The 15416-nt window shown below is 40.3% G+C and overlaps 1 protein-coding gene across 1 annotated transcript in view; it reads left to right on the top strand.

Moving 5' to 3' along the window:
- LOC135565309 (titin-like) overlaps nucleotides 1-15416 on the top strand; it is a 95501-nt gene that overhangs the window by 69308 nt on the left and 10777 nt on the right. Inside the window, 13 exon segments of the mRNA XM_065011739.1 lie at nucleotides 35-391; nucleotides 2723-2890; nucleotides 3148-3175; nucleotides 5639-5668; nucleotides 7946-8008; nucleotides 9121-9519; nucleotides 9950-10219; nucleotides 10326-10601; nucleotides 10694-10833; nucleotides 10951-11077; nucleotides 12357-12626; nucleotides 14861-14997; nucleotides 15207-15333. Coding sequence (XP_064867811.1) covers nucleotides 35-391; nucleotides 2723-2890; nucleotides 3148-3175; nucleotides 5639-5668; nucleotides 7946-8008; nucleotides 9121-9519; nucleotides 9950-10219; nucleotides 10326-10601; nucleotides 10694-10833; nucleotides 10951-11077; nucleotides 12357-12626; nucleotides 14861-14997; nucleotides 15207-15333 — 2392 coding nt within the window.

Here is a 15416-nt window from a genome sequence, read left to right on the forward strand (position 1 = left end):
TACTGAAAAGGTACCTGTTGAGAAGATACCTGAGAAAAAACCTACTGAAAAGGTACCTGTTGAGAAGGTACCTGAGAAAATACCTACTGAAAAGGTACCTGTTGAGAAGATACCTGAGAAAAAACCTACTGAAAAGGTACCTGTTGAGAAGATACCTGAGAAAAAACCTACTGAAAAGGTACCTGTTGAGAAGATACCTGAGAAAATACCTACTGAAAAGGTACCTGTTGAGAAGGTACCTGAGAAAATACCTACTGAAAAGGTACCTGTTGAGAAGGTACCTGAGAAAATACCTACTGAAAAGGTACCTGTTGAGAAGGTACCTGAGAAAAAACCTACTGAAAAGGTACCTGTTACTAAACCTAAAAAGGAGATGGAAGAAGAAAAGAAAGTTCCAACTTCAGAAATAGAAGTTATGCCACAAAGAAAAGGAACAGGTATTCTAAGTGTTCTGTGTATTTGTGTGTTCAAAATTCTAAAATCTTACTTCACTTAGATATTTATAATGGTACGCCAGTGCAGCTCTCTTTTTTCATCTGTGTTTTTTTTTACGCAATGTTTGTCTTTATGTTGTGTTTTGTCAATAATCTCTTGCAACCACCATTTAGTGTGGAACTCCATACCTTTAGAACTTCAAATGACTTCCAGTCTGCAGATGGCTGAGAAAAGGAGATCTTTGAAAACTCACAAGTTGCGGGAGGTTTCTTACACGATGGAGAGAGCTCCTCCAATAGAAGAAGTCTTTCAGCATGAAGAAGTGTGGCATGCAAATGCAGAGGTATTATACAAAGACAAAGGGGATATATTGGACAAGAGCACTACATTGATGTCACGACAGGAGATTTCAGTAAAGACAGAAGATACCGTACCAGAAAAAGTATCTGTCCAAAAATATAAAAAGTCAGATATGAAACATGAACACTCTGTTAGCGAGCTTTCCAAAAGGAAACATAGAGCGACTAAGGTTCTTACTAGGTCTGATCTAGATGCATATTTACCAGTCAAAAAGGATAGATCTCTTCAGAGGGAGTCTCCTGAGTTGTCTACAAAAGCAAAAGAAACACTGCTAAGTGTTTACCCTGCAAGTATAGTTTTCAGAGAGGAAGAGGAGACATGCATCAAAACTAAGGGAACTATTTATGTTGATGTAATTGAGTTAAAGACAGAAGAGGTTACTATTGAAGATGTACCTATCCATCAAGCAGTTCAATCTATAGAAGAACATGTTGTCCAAAAAGTTGACAAAGATGATACAAAGGACAGGTTACCTATACAGAAGGATACTGGAGCTTTGAAAGTATTATCTGACAAAAAACAGGACACTAGATTTATTAAAAAATATGAAGAAGTTACTGAAATGAAACAAGGGAGTGCTGGTATAAGTGAAGAAATATCGATGAAAAAGTCTATCCATCGACCGTTGGTAGTTGAGGGTTAAAGCAAGGTAATAGAAACAGATAAGAAAGTGCAAAGAGAGAAAGCAGACATTGTCAAGAAAAAGTAAATTACCACCAGGGTATCAGAGAAGAAGGATAAGTCAGGCAGAAGACAGGAGATCTCTGTTATGACAGACAATAGTTCTCCAAGAGAAGCTTCTACCCAGGAACATGAAGAATACACTTTGAATCAAGAGGCATCTGTTATGGATGTTTCACAGAAAAGAAAGAGCCACAGATCATATTTTCCCCAAACCAACAGATAAACATGCTTCTGAAAGTAGATCTAGCCAAGAAGATTTTTCTCAACCAGTAGAATCCATAGAACCAGTAGAATCTTCTATCAGCGTAGAATCATTAAGGCAAAACATATCAAATCTTCAAGTTGATACAGGAAAGGACAAAATACCTTTTTCAGAAGGTTTCTCTCCCAAAAACCTGGCGTTGCCCAAAGAGAAAGGACAGGGATCACGTTGTACGGAAGAGATAACTCGTACAGTTGAGGACTTCAAAATAAAGAGACAGGTAGTTGAGAAAGTCAAAACTTCCAAAGTAATTCAATCCACAGAGGAAACTTTTCAGAAGACTCTTACTACGAGAGAGGAAACCACTGAAGAGATACCTCGTACAGTGGAGGACAAGCAAACTAAGAAACAAGTAGTTGAGAAAGGCAAATCTGCCAAAGTAACTACATCCAAGGAGCAAAAATTAGACAAGAGACTTACTAAGAGAAAGGAAACCCCTGAAGAGATACCTCTTAGAGTTGAGAACTTTGAATCAAAGAAACAGATACTTGAAAAAGGAAAACCTGCCAAAGTAATTGAATCCAAGGAAGGCACTGACAAGATACCTTCTATGAGAGAGGAACCCCTCGAAGAGATACCTCTTATAATTGAGGACATCCAAACTAAGAAACGGGTCACTGACAAAGGAAAACCTGTTAAAGTTATTCTATCTGAGGAGGAAACTCTTGTCTCACAGAAGGAGGACAATATATCTGCGCCACTCTTGCACCTGTTTTGTGATTCTGTGTTGTTTCTGTGTATTTTTTGTGTATCCTTTGTGTTCTCCATTTGATCATTCTTTCTTTGGTATTTTCTTGGTGCTGGACTGCTTACCCCAGTCTGTAATATATTGATCTTGACCATGGTATCATTTCTTTTCAAGAACCAGCAATGAAGAAGGAATCTCCTCCACAGACTGTTGAACCACTTACAAAGAAAGTGTCTCAGCTAGAGAAGACTGTTGTTGCTGAAGGGGTGAAAGAATCTGAACCATTTGCAAAGAAAGTGGCTAAACCAGAGTCTAAACCAGAAATCAAGCTAGAGTCCAAGCCAGAGAAGAGGGTTATTGCTGAAAAGCCTGCTGAGACACTTGTAAAGAAAGTGTCTATGCCAGAGTCTAAGCCAGAGCCTAAGCCAGAGGCTAAAACAGAGCCTAAACCTAAACCAGAGGTTAAACCAGATCCTATGCCAGAGTCTAAACCAGAGGTTAGGCTAGAGGTTAAGCCAGAGAAGAAGGCTGTTATTGAAGTAGGGGTGAAAAATGTACCACAGTCCATTGAGCCACAAGTGTTAAAGCCAGAGCCTAAGCCTAAACTAAAGGCTAAGCTAGATCCTAAGCCAGAGCCTAAAGCAGAGGTTAAGGCAGAGCCTAAGCCTAAACTAGATGCTAAGCCAGAGCCTGAATCAGAGTCTAAGATAGATGCTAGGCAAAAGCTTACACCAGAGAGGAAGGCAGTTACTGTAAGGGTGAAAGAATCACCTCCAAAGCCTGCTGAGACACTTGTAAAGAAAGTGACCACGCCAGAGAAGACAGTTATTGCTGATGTGGTGGATGAATCACCCCCGGGGCCTGTTGAGCCACTTGCAAAGGAAGTAGCCAAACCAGAGTCTAAGCCAGAGACCAAGACAAAGAAGATGGCTATAGGTGAAGAGGTGTCTCTGTCAATTAAAGAAGACGTTTCTCCTCAAAAAGGTATAACCAGGGGAATTCTTGAAATACAAATCTTCACTCTTAAAATCTTGCTTTTTGGTCTGTTGTTTGTCTGTATGTTTTGTGTTTTTGTGTTTGGGATATTTTGTTATTTGAGTGTTTTCTGTTTGATCACATCTTTCCTTGGTACTTTCTTGGTGCTCCACTGCTTACCCCAATCTGTACACTACACTACTTGGTTTTAATCATAAAATTACTTTATTTTAAGTACCAGCAAAGAAGAAGGAAACACTCCCACAGCCCACTGAGCCGCTTGTGAAGAAAGTGCCTAAGCTAGAGTCTAAACCAGAAAAAATGAATGCTGAGAAGGTGAAAGAATCACCTCTTAAGCCGTCTGAGCCAATTCCTAAAAATGTGCCTAAGCCAGAGACAATGGTTATTGCTGAGCTGGAATCACCAACTGAGCCTACTAAGGCACTTGTAAAGAAAGTGGCTGAGCCAGAGACTAAGCCAGAGAAGAGAGCTGTTCTTGAAGAAGATGTTGTTCCCAAAAAAGGTATAACAAGAAAACCTGAAATACAAATCTTTAAAAAATCTTTATATTTTGTGTGTTATGTCTGTGTCTATGTTATGCATGTTGTATGTTTTTCTCTGTGTGGTGTGTGCTCTATTTGATAACATCTTTCTCTGATACTTTCTTAGTGGTCCAATGCTCTGTAGTATCTTGATTATGACCATATCATTTTATTTCAAGTTCTAGCAAAGGAGAAGGAATCAGCTCCAAAGCCTGCTGAGCCTCTTGCAAAGAAAGTTCCTAAGCCAGAGAAAACAGCTATTGCTGAAGAGGTGAAGGAGTCACCTCCAAAGCCTACTGAGATACTTCTTAAGAAATTGTCTTCACCAGAGTCTAAACCTGAACCTAAGTCTGAGCCTAAGCCAGAGAAGAAGGCTGTTGCTGAGCCTCCAAAGCCAACAGAGCCACTTCTAAAGAAAATGTCTAAGCCAGAGTCTAAACCTGAGCCTAAGTCTGAGTCTAAACCAGAGAAGAAGGCTGTTGCTGAAATGGTGTCTCTTTCAAGTGAAGATGATGTTGCTCCCCAGAAAGGTATAACAAAGCCAATCCTTGCTATCCTGTTTGTTATGTTTGTTTGTGTGATGTATTTGGGATATTACATATGATCTATTATGTGTCTTTGTGTGTTGAAATCATGTTTCTTCTCAGTGGTTTAATGCTTACCCCCAACATGCAATGTCTTGATTTTGATCATAGTATAATTTTATTTGAAGTACCAGAAAAGGAGAAGGAAACATTTCCAAATCCCACTGAGCAACTTGCAAAGAAAGTCAGCCCTCTTGAAGGTACACTTCTGTTAAATGTTTGTCATTTATTTTCTTAAAGTTCATTCTATACATTCGTGAATGAATGCTTCTTGGGCAAATCTAAATATTAAACACTATTTTGAAGCACCTCGAGAGAAAAAGGCTACAGAGGAGACCAAGCCTGTCATCCAAGAGCAAGAACAAGACCATTTAAAGCCAGGTATTCAGCGAAGAATGTTCCAAATAATATGGATATAAAATCACAAACTAATATCCTATTAATATTCTGAATACCATACCATCCAAATAAAACCAAGCATGCTTTCTTCAACCTTATTCTAGGCATAGAGGGTTGAAGCTAGTGTATTTGGCTTGGGTTTCTCCAAGTCACTTAACAACAGGTTTTAGTGTTCATTTCATTCAACAAGAATGTTACCTCTTCATTTCACAAAGCACTCCTGTTTTTTTGTCTGTCCGTTCTATAATATTGTATGTGCATGTTATACTATTTAAATCAGGTAGGTGCCACCTCTAATCTCCTTCTCAGCAATACTGGGGTTTTGTATGTCATGCCATTTTGTTTGTCTTAACTACTGTATGTTCTCATCCTGAAATGTATTAATGCCAAAAATGGGAGCATGTAATATTTTCCCTCATTTATATCATCACTTGATAATATTACTTCAATTGTCCTGATCTTTGATTGGTTATGGGAGGAATATCCCTTGAAATTCCAGGATTGGTTCCTCAAGACTAATGCCCAACGCCATCCAAAGAGAAATGAATCAGTCTCTTATAGAAAGTGATTGCGTTGGTTTCCTCAATCATATCTCAATGTCATAACCGTACATGATACATTGAGGCTTGTATCCCATATATCTTCAAATGTATGTTCTTAAGTGAACAATTTTTTAAAAAGGTTTCTATAATTTTCCTGCTAGGTGAAGGCAAGCAGGCACCAGGACCAGCTAAGAAAGGTATGATGAATACTTGTTTTCCTCTTCATTTATAATCCCATTTCCATATTCCTTGCATAAAAATAAATATCCAGCTCAAACTTTTAAATATCTGGTACCGTGGCATTGTTGTTTTCTGTGAATTTTGTTTGTTTCTTTGTTTGTTGTGTGTTGTGTGTCTATTGTTCAATGTGTAAAACCTCAGGGTTTGAATGTTTTCTGGTGTAAAGTTTTCAAAGTTATTATCTTGTTAAGTGAGCTGTTATGTGCAATGTGAAACCTTTGCTGCAGTTCTCCGACAAAAAGCTCAAATTCACATTGAGGAAGAAGAAAAACTTGTCTCGCCAACGTTGAAGAAAACAACCAGGATTTCCAAAGACTTGGAGCAAGAACATGATATTATATCGCCGAAGAAAGTACCTTCAGTCCCCTTTGAAGATCTGCCAGCACCACTAAAGAAACCTCCAAAAATGACAAAGCTTACAATCCATGACTTTGAAGAGAGAGTGTATGATGAAGGTGAAGTAACAATATCTGAAAGATATGAGGCAGAGAAAATAAGCAAGATACCTGATAGAGCTAAAGTAAAGACACCTAAAGAAAATGAACCAACTGAAGACAAATGGTCTCGGCAGACCATTCCCAGAGTTGAAAAAGAAGGGGACAAAATGACTTTGAAGCAAATTCCCAAGGGGGTGAAAGAAGAGGCACCAACAGACCCAAGTTTAGCCCAAAAGAAACTGTCCAGATTACCATCAGATGAAAAAGAACAAAAAACTGTGAAGTTAAAACTGTTCCAAAAATCCTCTAAAGCTGTGACCGTTGAGCCAGAGAAGGACAAAGACAAAGAATCTGTGGTTTTCAAGAGAGGTGAGAGACAACCAAGCGATGAAGACATTAAAGAACCTGTTGATCGTAAGAAAGCTGATAGAGTTCCTAGTGCTAAAGAAGAGCCACAGGCAGTCAAATTAAAACCAGTGGCCAAAGTTCCTGAAGATGAACAAGTCCAGGATTCTGACAAACCACTGACAAAGGTGAAAAGGATTCCAACACAGGAGCAAGAGAAGGAAGATGTTAAATTGAATCCATTTTCAAAGTTACCTAAAGCCGACACTGAAGCTGTGAATCCTGAGAAGGAGCCTGAGACAAAAGAAGCTGGGAAAAAAACTCAACATGAGTCAAGTCCTCCAAAGACAGCACCCGCAAAGAAAATGGAAAAGAGTCCTCAAGTGGAAAAGTTCAAAAAGGTTGATCGCGTGCCAAGAGAACCAGAGGACAAAGAAGACAAACCTTTGAAGCATGAAGAGACGCTTACGAAAATGGTGGAACTGAAAAAGACTCCTTCACCTAAGGTTGAAAAACCACAAGAAATAGAAAAAATTACTATGGAGAGGAATCCCAGGGCCGAAAGGACCAAAAAGCTGCCCAAAGAAGTTTCACCAAAAGATTCATTTGAATGTGTTACCCTAAAAAAAGTTCAAAGGAAATCACCACAAGAGAAAACTGAAGGAGCACCACCGAAGAAGGTGCCAGGAATGAAAGAGCTTTCCCCCAAAGCGGTACAGTTACGAAATCTCTCCACTCAGCTAGAGGAGGAAGTCTTTGAGGAGGAGCCAGAGGTTGAGGAGGAATCTGACAATGAAGGTTGGGGATGGGAACTTGTCCCTCGTGATAGTTCTGGGTCCACAAAAGACTGGGGAGAGGAAGGTGATGCACTTGAGACCCCTGGAATGCCAAGACGAGGTGAGATGAAGGCTGCAGCGAATCAACATTAATGGCTCAGAAAAAGTCCTTCACCCCAAATAATCTCCATTCATTTTCCCAAAACAATTATGTTCTACATGTTAATGTTTGTCATCATTCCGTATTGTTTCTTCATGTCGATAATTTTCATCAGAAAAAGTATTTTATCCCAAACAATCTTCATCCATTTCCATCTTATTCTATGTGATGTTTGTCATCATTGTGTGTTGTCTCCATGTTTGTGTTATTTGTCTGTCAATCCATGTAAAAAGCACATATTTAGCATGTTGTTATTCTACATGGTATTTGACATTGTGTATTATATACCCATTTTCCATCATCCATTGTCAATTTCTTTCATCATCACCCTTCATCTTTATTTATCTCACCTTATGCGTGTACAGTTCTGAGTAATACATATTTACAAGGGATTTGAATGTGATCTGTCTTTACGTTGTAGTCATTCTAAATAACATGAACAGACGGGAGGGATTTTACAAGGGATTTGAATGTGATCTGTCTTTACGTTGTAGTCATTCTAAATATCTTAAACAGATGGAAAGCCAGCAGAAGAAGCAGGTGCAGGTAGAGGTGCAGGCAGAGGCAGAGGCCTCAAAGGTAAGACTGTATCCATGTTCTGCGTTAGCACACTACTCTTTTCCTGCATAGTATTTTTCAAGCTTATTCTCTTTCTTCATAGTGTTGTCACTGTAACTAAATGTGAACGGTTTACATTTTAATGACTGTTCCAACTTTAAAAACGTGCAGACAGGTTAAACTTACATTTCTTGTCAATAGCTTTTTAATGTAATTTATTCTTCTTAAACTATTAAGATTTGTGTCCTTCCCAAAACCTTCAATATTCTAAACTTCTCATAATTCAGCAATGACATCCAACATTCTATTCACTGTGAACACTGGCTTTTGAAAGAAGTTAGCTACTTTGACTACTTTCCCAGCAAGTTGGACAGAAACTCAGTGTATGAAATCTTTGTCTCATTCACTGCTTTTCAAATAAGCAATCAGAATATAAATATATTCTACAACTATTTTGGTAGCCGCATCAGCTTCTTTCTTTTGGTGCTAGTTATAACAAAAATAGTTGCTATGCAGGCTGGCTAACATTCCCTTGCTAGCTAGCCAACTAACTTAATTATTCATTCTTCATAATAAGGAAGCTATCTTACTGTCTTGCATATTACAGTAGTAAGGCTAGCAGTTAATACAGTAGCATTTGCTGTTGTATCTAGCATGTTGAAAATTAAGCAAGGATGAGAGTTAATGACAACAGTGTCGCTACTGGTCAAGTCCAAGTCCAGGTCTGAGTCACCAATTGTTGCGTCCAGGTCACTGGGGGGCAGTGGATGCGCATTGATAATTCAAATGGAACTGGCATTTGCCATGGATTATTGTGAATAACAAACGCCTATCAACCAATCTGCATCCATGATCCAAACCTCCATTTTAGAAAGGATACTATCCCACTACTATTTATGATATAGTCATTAGCCTGATTCTACTACACTAGCCTATATTTTTCAACACTAGCCAGCCTCTAACAATTTAAACTATCATAAAAATAATTTTGGACAGCTGACGTAGCACTCACATTTTCTATTAGGAAATATCATGGTAAGTGTAAAAAAAAAAATATTAGTTTGATTATGTTAACACTTTTAACTGCTGTAAACACAAAACATCTAATCTGTGTAATTGTGTCTAAATTGTAGCAGGCAAAACTCCATCCCCTGGTGAAGGCAGGGGTAGAGGACTGAAACCTGGTGGTGGGGGAGGAGACAAACCCCCAGATGCTAATCCTTTTGGATTCCAGCTCAAAGCAGTTCCCCTGAAGTTTACGAAACCACTCAAAGACATAGTGTTACAAGAAGGTGATGCTGTTGGTGCATCTGCTACGTTTGAGTGTGAAGTTTCACCTTCTACTGCTGTAACTACATGGATGAAAGATGGCAGCAACCTAAGAGAGAGTCCAAAACACAAATTCACCTCTGATGGCAAAGATCGCAGACTGGCCATTATTGACGTCCAACTGGTGGACACTGGTGAATATACTTGTGTTGCCAAGCTGGGCAACAAGGAAAAGACAACAACCGCCAAACTCATTGTTGAAGGTATTTCAGAGAATTTTCTTAATTGAAAGAATGTGAATTATTTCTATTATATAAGAAATTACTAACAATTAATTAATTATGTATTTATAAGAATCGTATTTCTGTACAAAATCATGTGAACCACTGAAAAGCTGATAACATTTCATTTCCAGGTGATGTAGCTTACATAATGATTGTTTACTTAATAATGTCAAGTTTTATATTGTCATATAAAAATGTATACCATATAACTACACAATTTGATGGAGAGTACTCCCCTTTTTGATAAAGTATTCCTTAATCTATGTAGCTTTAGTCACGTTTAAGTTGTGATGATAATTGTATGTATATATTATTGATATGGGTTGATGCATTGTACCTTTATATTTTGATGCAAATAATTTGTATGCACTTTGTCATGTAAATAATGACCTAATACCTACCTGTTCAGAACTGCCCGTGAAGTGGGTGAAAGAGCTGGCTGAGGAGACGTCGGTCCTGAAGGGGCAGCCTATGTACCTGACCTGTGAGTTGAACAAGGAGAGAGAAGTGACCTGGATGAAGAGTGGTAAGATCCTCAAGGTCATCGCTGGAAAGGTGGCCATCAACGTCATTGGAATGCAACAAGCCGTTACGATCCAGAACATGGGAGATGACGACGCTGGAATCTACGCATGCGAGTGTGAACTCATCAGGACTAAAACAACTGTCAAAATCATTGGTATGTAGAGCATTCCCTAAATAAACCGTTGACACTTATCAACAATATAAATATACTGAATCTGTTAGTGTACATACGAAAACTGATTACAAATAAATGTTTACAGAAATTGTCAGAGACTGGTTGGTGAAACCATTGAAAGATCAGCATGTGAAACCCAAGGCCACTGCCACTTTCAAATGTGAGCTCTTCAAAGAAACCCCCAACTGGAAGTGGTTCAAAGGCAACAATGAGATTACAAATGATCCCACTGACAAGACTGAGGTCAAGAAAGAAGGCAAAGTCCTGACTCTCACAATAAAGAATGCACAGCCCGAAGATATTGCAGAATATACTATGGAGGTTGAAGGCCACAGATACACAGCTAACCTGACTCTTGGAGGTTGGTTGCACAATCACTCATATCTTGTATGGTGTTGAATCCAGTAAGGCTACCTAGTGAATGCTTACTCTATACTTTTGATATTTTTACAGAACGTGAAGCTGAGATCTTGAAGCCTCTCTCAAGTTGCGAGGTGGTCGAGAAAGAGGATGTTACATTTGAAACGGAGATATCTGAAGAGGATGTGCCTGGAGAATGGAAACATAAAGGGCAGGTCTTAACAAGATCACCGGTATGACTTGTCTTGTGATGTGACTGTAATATTTGCACGAACACTAAGCTTAACCACAATTTTTAGAAATGTTTAACAGTCTTTGATATCTGTTTTCTTTTTATTGTGCATTTTCAGACATGTGAGATCAAAATGGAGGGCAATAAACGTTTCCTCACTCTGAAAAGTGTTCCACTGGACGCGTCTGGTGAAGTGTCTTATACAGCTCTGAATGCTGTCACTAGTGCTGTGCTCACAGTCAAGGGTAAGCAGTTGTTCCAAGAGCACAGTATGTATGTATGTATGTATGTATGTATGTATGTATGTATGTATGTATGTATGTATGTATGTATGTATGTATGTATTTGCATTATATATTTCTTTTTAAGTATGTGGACACCCCTTCAAATTAGTGGATTTGGCAATTTCATCATCAGCTGTTGCTGACAGGTATAAAATCAAGCACACGGCCATACAATCGCCATAGACAAACATTGGCAGTAGAATGGCCTTACTGAAGAGCTCAGTCACTTTCAACGTGGCACCGTCATAGGATGCCACCTTTCCAACAAGTCAGTCCGTCAAATAGAGCTGCCCCGGTCAACTGTAAGTGCTGTTATTGTGAAGTGGAAACGTCTAGGAGCAACAACGACTCAGCCGCGAAGTGGTACGCCACACAAGCTCACAGAACGGGACCGGCGAGTGTGTAGCACTTAAAAATATTCTGTCCTCGGTTGCATCGCTCACTACCGCGTTCCAAACTGCCCCTGGAAGCAACGTTGGCACAATAACTGTTCGTTGGGAGCATCATAAAATGGGTTTCAATGGCCGAGCAGCAGCACACAAGCCTAAGATCACCATGCGCAATGCCAAGCGTTGGCTGGAGTGGTGTAAAGCTCGCTGCTATTGGACTCTGGAGTAGTTGAAATGCGTTCTCTGGAGTGATGAATCAAGCTTCACCATCTGGCAGTCCGATGGACAAATCTGGGTTTGGCAGATGCCAGGACAACGTTACCTGCCCGAATGCATTGTGCCAACTGTCAAGTTTTCCGGAGGAGGAATAATTGTCTCGGGCTGGTTTTCATGGTTCAAGCTAGGTCCCTTAGTTCCAGTGAAGGGAAATCTTAACACTACAGCAAACAATGACATTCTAGACGATTCTGTGATTTCAACCTTGTGGCAGTTTGGGGAAGGCCCTTTCCTGTTTCAGGAAACAACGTCCCCTTCCACAAAGCGAGGTCCATACAGAAATGGTTTGTCGAAATCGGTGTGGAAGAACTTCACTGACCTCAACCCCATCGAACACCTTTGGCATGAATTGGAATGCCGACTGCGAGCCAGAGCTAATCGCCCAATATCAGTGACCTCACTAATGCTCTTGTGGCTGAAAGGAAGTAATGTTCCAACATCTGGTGGAAAGCCTTCCCAGAAGAGTGGAATGAGATGTTTGAAAAGCAGGTGTCCACATACTTTTGCCCATGTAATGTATGTATCGATGATGTTATGCATGTATTGACAAAGAGAGCCTTATTCGTACCTCCCAGTAATGGAAATGGACTTCACAGTCCCCTTAAAGGGCATGCCTGTACCTGAAAAGAAACAGGCTATGTTTGAATGTACTATCACAAGGGATGTGCCTGAAGTCATGTGGTTAAAGGGGTCAGACACTATTGGTACATCAGACAAAAAATATGAAATAATCAATGATGGAATAAAACATATGTTGGTCATAAACATCGGTGAGTTTGATGATGAGGGGAATTACAGTATAGAAGCCGTGGGCAAGAATTCAACCTCTACACTCACTGTGGAGGGTAAGTATGGAACCATTGTTATTAGACTTGACACCCTTTGAGTGGTTTTTGTTTGATATCACCAAAAGTTTTGATTCATTCATTATTTTGCGAGTTGAAATCATTTTCTCTTAACTAAGTCCACTATGCAATCACCTAACATAATATAAACTCAGTAAAAAAAGAAATGTCCCTTTTTCAGGACCCTGTCTTTCAAAGATAATTCGTAAAAATCCAAATAACTTCACAGATCTTCATTGTAAAGGGTTTAAACACTGTTTCCCATGCTAGTTCAATGAACCATAAACATTTAATGAACATACACCTGTGGAACAGTCGTTAAGACACTAACAGCTTACAGACGGTAGGCAATTAAGGTCACAGTTATGAAAACTTAGGATACTAAAGAGGCCTTTCTGAAAAACACCAAAAGAAAGATGCCCAGGGTCCCTGGTCATCTGTGTGAACGTACCTTAGGCATGCTGCATGGAGGCATGAGGACTGCAGATGTGGCCAGGGCAATAAATTGCAATGTCCGTACTGTGAGACACCTAAGACAGCGGTACAGGGAGACAGGAGGGACAGCTGATCGTCCTCGCAGTGGCAGACCACATGTAACAACACCTGCACGGGATCAGTACATCCCAACATCACACCTGCTGGACAGGTACAGGATGGCAACAACAACTGCCCGAGTTACACCAGGAACACACAATCCCTCCATCAGTGCTCAGACAGTCCGCAATAGGCTGAGAGAGGCTGGATTGAGGGCTTGTAGGCCTGTTGTAAGGCAGGTCTTCACCAGACATCACCGGCAACAACGTCGCCTATGGGCACAAAGCCACCTTTGCTGGACCAGACAGGGATGGCAAAAAGTGCTCTTCACTGACGAGTCACGGTTTTGTCTCACCAGGAGTGATGGTCGGATTTGCGTTTATCGTCGAAGCAATGAGCGTTAAGCCTGTACTATGGAGCGGGATTGATTTGGAGGTGAAGGGGCCGTCATGGTCTAGGTCGGTGTGTCACAGCATCATCGGACTGAGCTTGTTGTCATTTCAGGCAATTTCAAAGCTGTGTGTTACTCCCTCATGTGGTAGCCTTCCTGCAGGCTCATCCTGACATGACCCTCCAGCATGACAATGCCACCAGCCATAATGCTCGTTCTGTGCATGATTTCCTGCAAGACAGGAATGTCAGTGTTCTGTCATGGCCAGCGAAAAGCCCGGATCTCAATCCCAATGAGCACGTCTGGGACTTGTTGGATCGGAGGGTGAGGGCTAAGGCCATTCCCCCCAGAAATGTCCGGGAACTTGCTTGTGCCTTGGTGGAAGAGTAGCGTAACATCTCACAGCAAGAACTGGCAAATCTGGTGCAGTCCATGAGGAGGAGATGCACTGCAGTATTTAATGCAGCTGGTGGCCACACCAGATACTGACTGTTACTTTTGATTTTGAACCCCCCTTTGTTCAGGGACACGTTATTCCATTTATGTTAGTCACATGTCTGTGGAACTTGTTCAGTTTATGTCTCAGTTGTTGAATCTTGCTTTGTTCCTACAAATATTTACACATGTTAAGTTTTCTGAAAATAAATGCAGTTGACAGTGAGAGGACATTCTTTTTTTGCTGAGTTTAGGTATGAGGCTCAAATTTGAATTGCGACTTCAGGACCAAACTGAGAAGGAAGGTAACACTGCTCGGTTTGAGCTTGAGCTCTCTCATGAGAATGTACCTGTGACATGGTACAAAAATGAAGTAGAACTCCATGTGAACAGAACCGTGCTCATCCATAGTCATGGAAAGAAACACACGTTAGAAATCAAGGAGTTGAGTCTTGATGATATCTGCCAGGTTAAGGCAGATGCTAAAGGAAATCTCTCAATGGCAAAACTGACGGTGATAGGTAACCCCTGCTTTGTTGCTTCATTCAAACTGTTTGTCATTCAAGGATTTGCCCCACGCTACAGTACATAAATACAGAATGCAAAATCAATCAAATGTATTTTTAACGCCCTTTTTACATCAGCCAATGTCACAAAGTGCTGTACAGAAACCCAGCCTAAAACCCCAAACAGCAAGCAATGCAGATGTAGAGGCACTGTGGCTACGAAAAACTCCCTTGAAAGGCCAGAACCTAGGAAGAAACCTAGAAACGAACCAGGCTCTGAGGGGTGGCCAGTCCTCTTCTGGCAGTCCCGGGTGGAGATTATAACCGGAAATGGCCAAGATGTTCAAACCTTCATAGATGACCTGCAGGGTCAGATAATAATAATCACAGTGGTTGTAGAGGGTGCAACAGATCATCACTTGAGGGTAGAAATGAGGTAGAAATCTCTGAAGATGATGTCCATGGCCAGTGGAAACTGAACTAAGAAGTCCTTACCCAATCCCCTGTATCCCCTTACTCAATCCCCAAATCATTCGAACTGTTGTTTGACCATTCTACCATTCATACCATTACGTGATCATCCATTCTCATCCTTTACGTGATCTTGAAATATTACAATGAAACAGCCCATATAATTATCTTCCTTCCTCCTTTTCCCTTTCATCTTCATCTAATGTGGACTATTTTCTATACACATTTTGCTATAATTTATAGGACATTGAAATGATAGAGGACGGTGCAAAGCACACATTAATATTATACAACCTCAAGGCCCCCTTGTCAGGGGAGATTCTATTTACAACTGCTAATGCTAAATGTGTTGCTAATCTGAAAGTGAAAGGTGAGATTTTTATATTTGATCATGTAAATGTGAATATTTTCAGTGTTGGTTCTTTACGCATTGCCATGATGCCACATTATCTC

Source organism: Oncorhynchus nerka, linkage group LG1 (genome assembly GCF_034236695.1).
Source record: "Oncorhynchus nerka isolate Pitt River linkage group LG1, Oner_Uvic_2.0, whole genome shotgun sequence".
In the NCBI taxonomy this organism is placed as follows: domain Eukaryota; kingdom Metazoa; phylum Chordata; class Actinopteri; order Salmoniformes; family Salmonidae; genus Oncorhynchus; species Oncorhynchus nerka.